Source organism: Myotis davidii, unplaced genomic scaffold (genome assembly GCF_000327345.1).
Source record: "Myotis davidii unplaced genomic scaffold, ASM32734v1 scaffold208, whole genome shotgun sequence".
NCBI lineage: Eukaryota > Metazoa > Chordata > Mammalia > Chiroptera > Vespertilionidae > Myotis > Myotis davidii.
This window is the reverse complement of record NW_006299706.1, coordinates 2,495,273-2,496,089: the sequence shown is the minus strand read 5'-3', so window position 1 is coordinate 2,496,089 and position 817 is coordinate 2,495,273. Positions and strand designations below refer to the sequence as shown.

The 817-nt window shown below is 56.9% G+C and overlaps 1 protein-coding gene across 1 annotated transcript in view; it reads right to left on the bottom strand.

The window, feature by feature from the left end:
• The window catches only part of LRRC71 (leucine rich repeat containing 71), a 15,532-nt gene that overhangs the window by 9,239 nt on the left and 5,476 nt on the right, over positions 1–817 (bottom strand). The window contains 2 exon segments of the mRNA XM_015571788.1: positions 586–675; positions 749–810. Coding sequence (XP_015427274.1) covers positions 586–675; positions 749–810 — 152 coding nt within the window.

Below are 817 nucleotides of genomic sequence, written 5' to 3'. Positions count from 1 at the left end.
TGTGCCCGCAACCCAGGCACATGCCCTTGACCGGAATCGAACCCGGGACCCTTCAGTCCGCAGGCCGACGCTCTATCCACTGAGCCAAACCGGTTTCAGCTTGTTCCCTGTGTTTTACACACATTTAATCCTCTCGACAATCCTGTGAGTAACATGCCAAGGTCACACGGGATTTCAAGTTCGAGCAGTCTAAATCGACTCCTTTCTCTCTCTTTTTTTAATTAAAAAAAAAAAATCCTCACCCGAGGATATGTTTTTATTGATTTGAGAGAGAGGAAGGGAGCGAGAGAAACATCGATGTGAGAGAAGCGTCCATCAGCTCCCTACTGCACCCACCATGACCGGGAATCCAGCCCATGACCTTTATGGGAAGATGCTCCAACCAACTGAGCCACACTGGCCAGGCTTCTCCTTTCTTTTAACCAACACATTCTGCCCGTGGAGGGATTCTGCAGTGACAGCCCAAACGTTTGTGAGGCCAGTGCAGAAGCTGGGCTGGGGGACAGTCAGGACAGAAGACTAGCTGCCACAGGGCCAGCTTGCTGAGAAACAGCTGGCCGAGGAAGAGGCTGAGGCGCAGCTCACCGACCGCAGGTGCTCCTGGGCCCCCTTTCCCAGCAGGAGGCGCCGGCGCTCCACCACCTCGGTGTGTGTCAGCTCGAAGGGCTGCAGGACCTGGGCCGAGGCACAGCTGTCAGACCCTGTGAGCCCCATCCACCCCTCCAGCCCGCCCAGCCGGCACACCCACCTCAGCCAGCTTCAGGGCGCCTTTGTCCTGAATGCGGTTGTGGGCCAGGGACAGCCAGAAGGGAGCGGT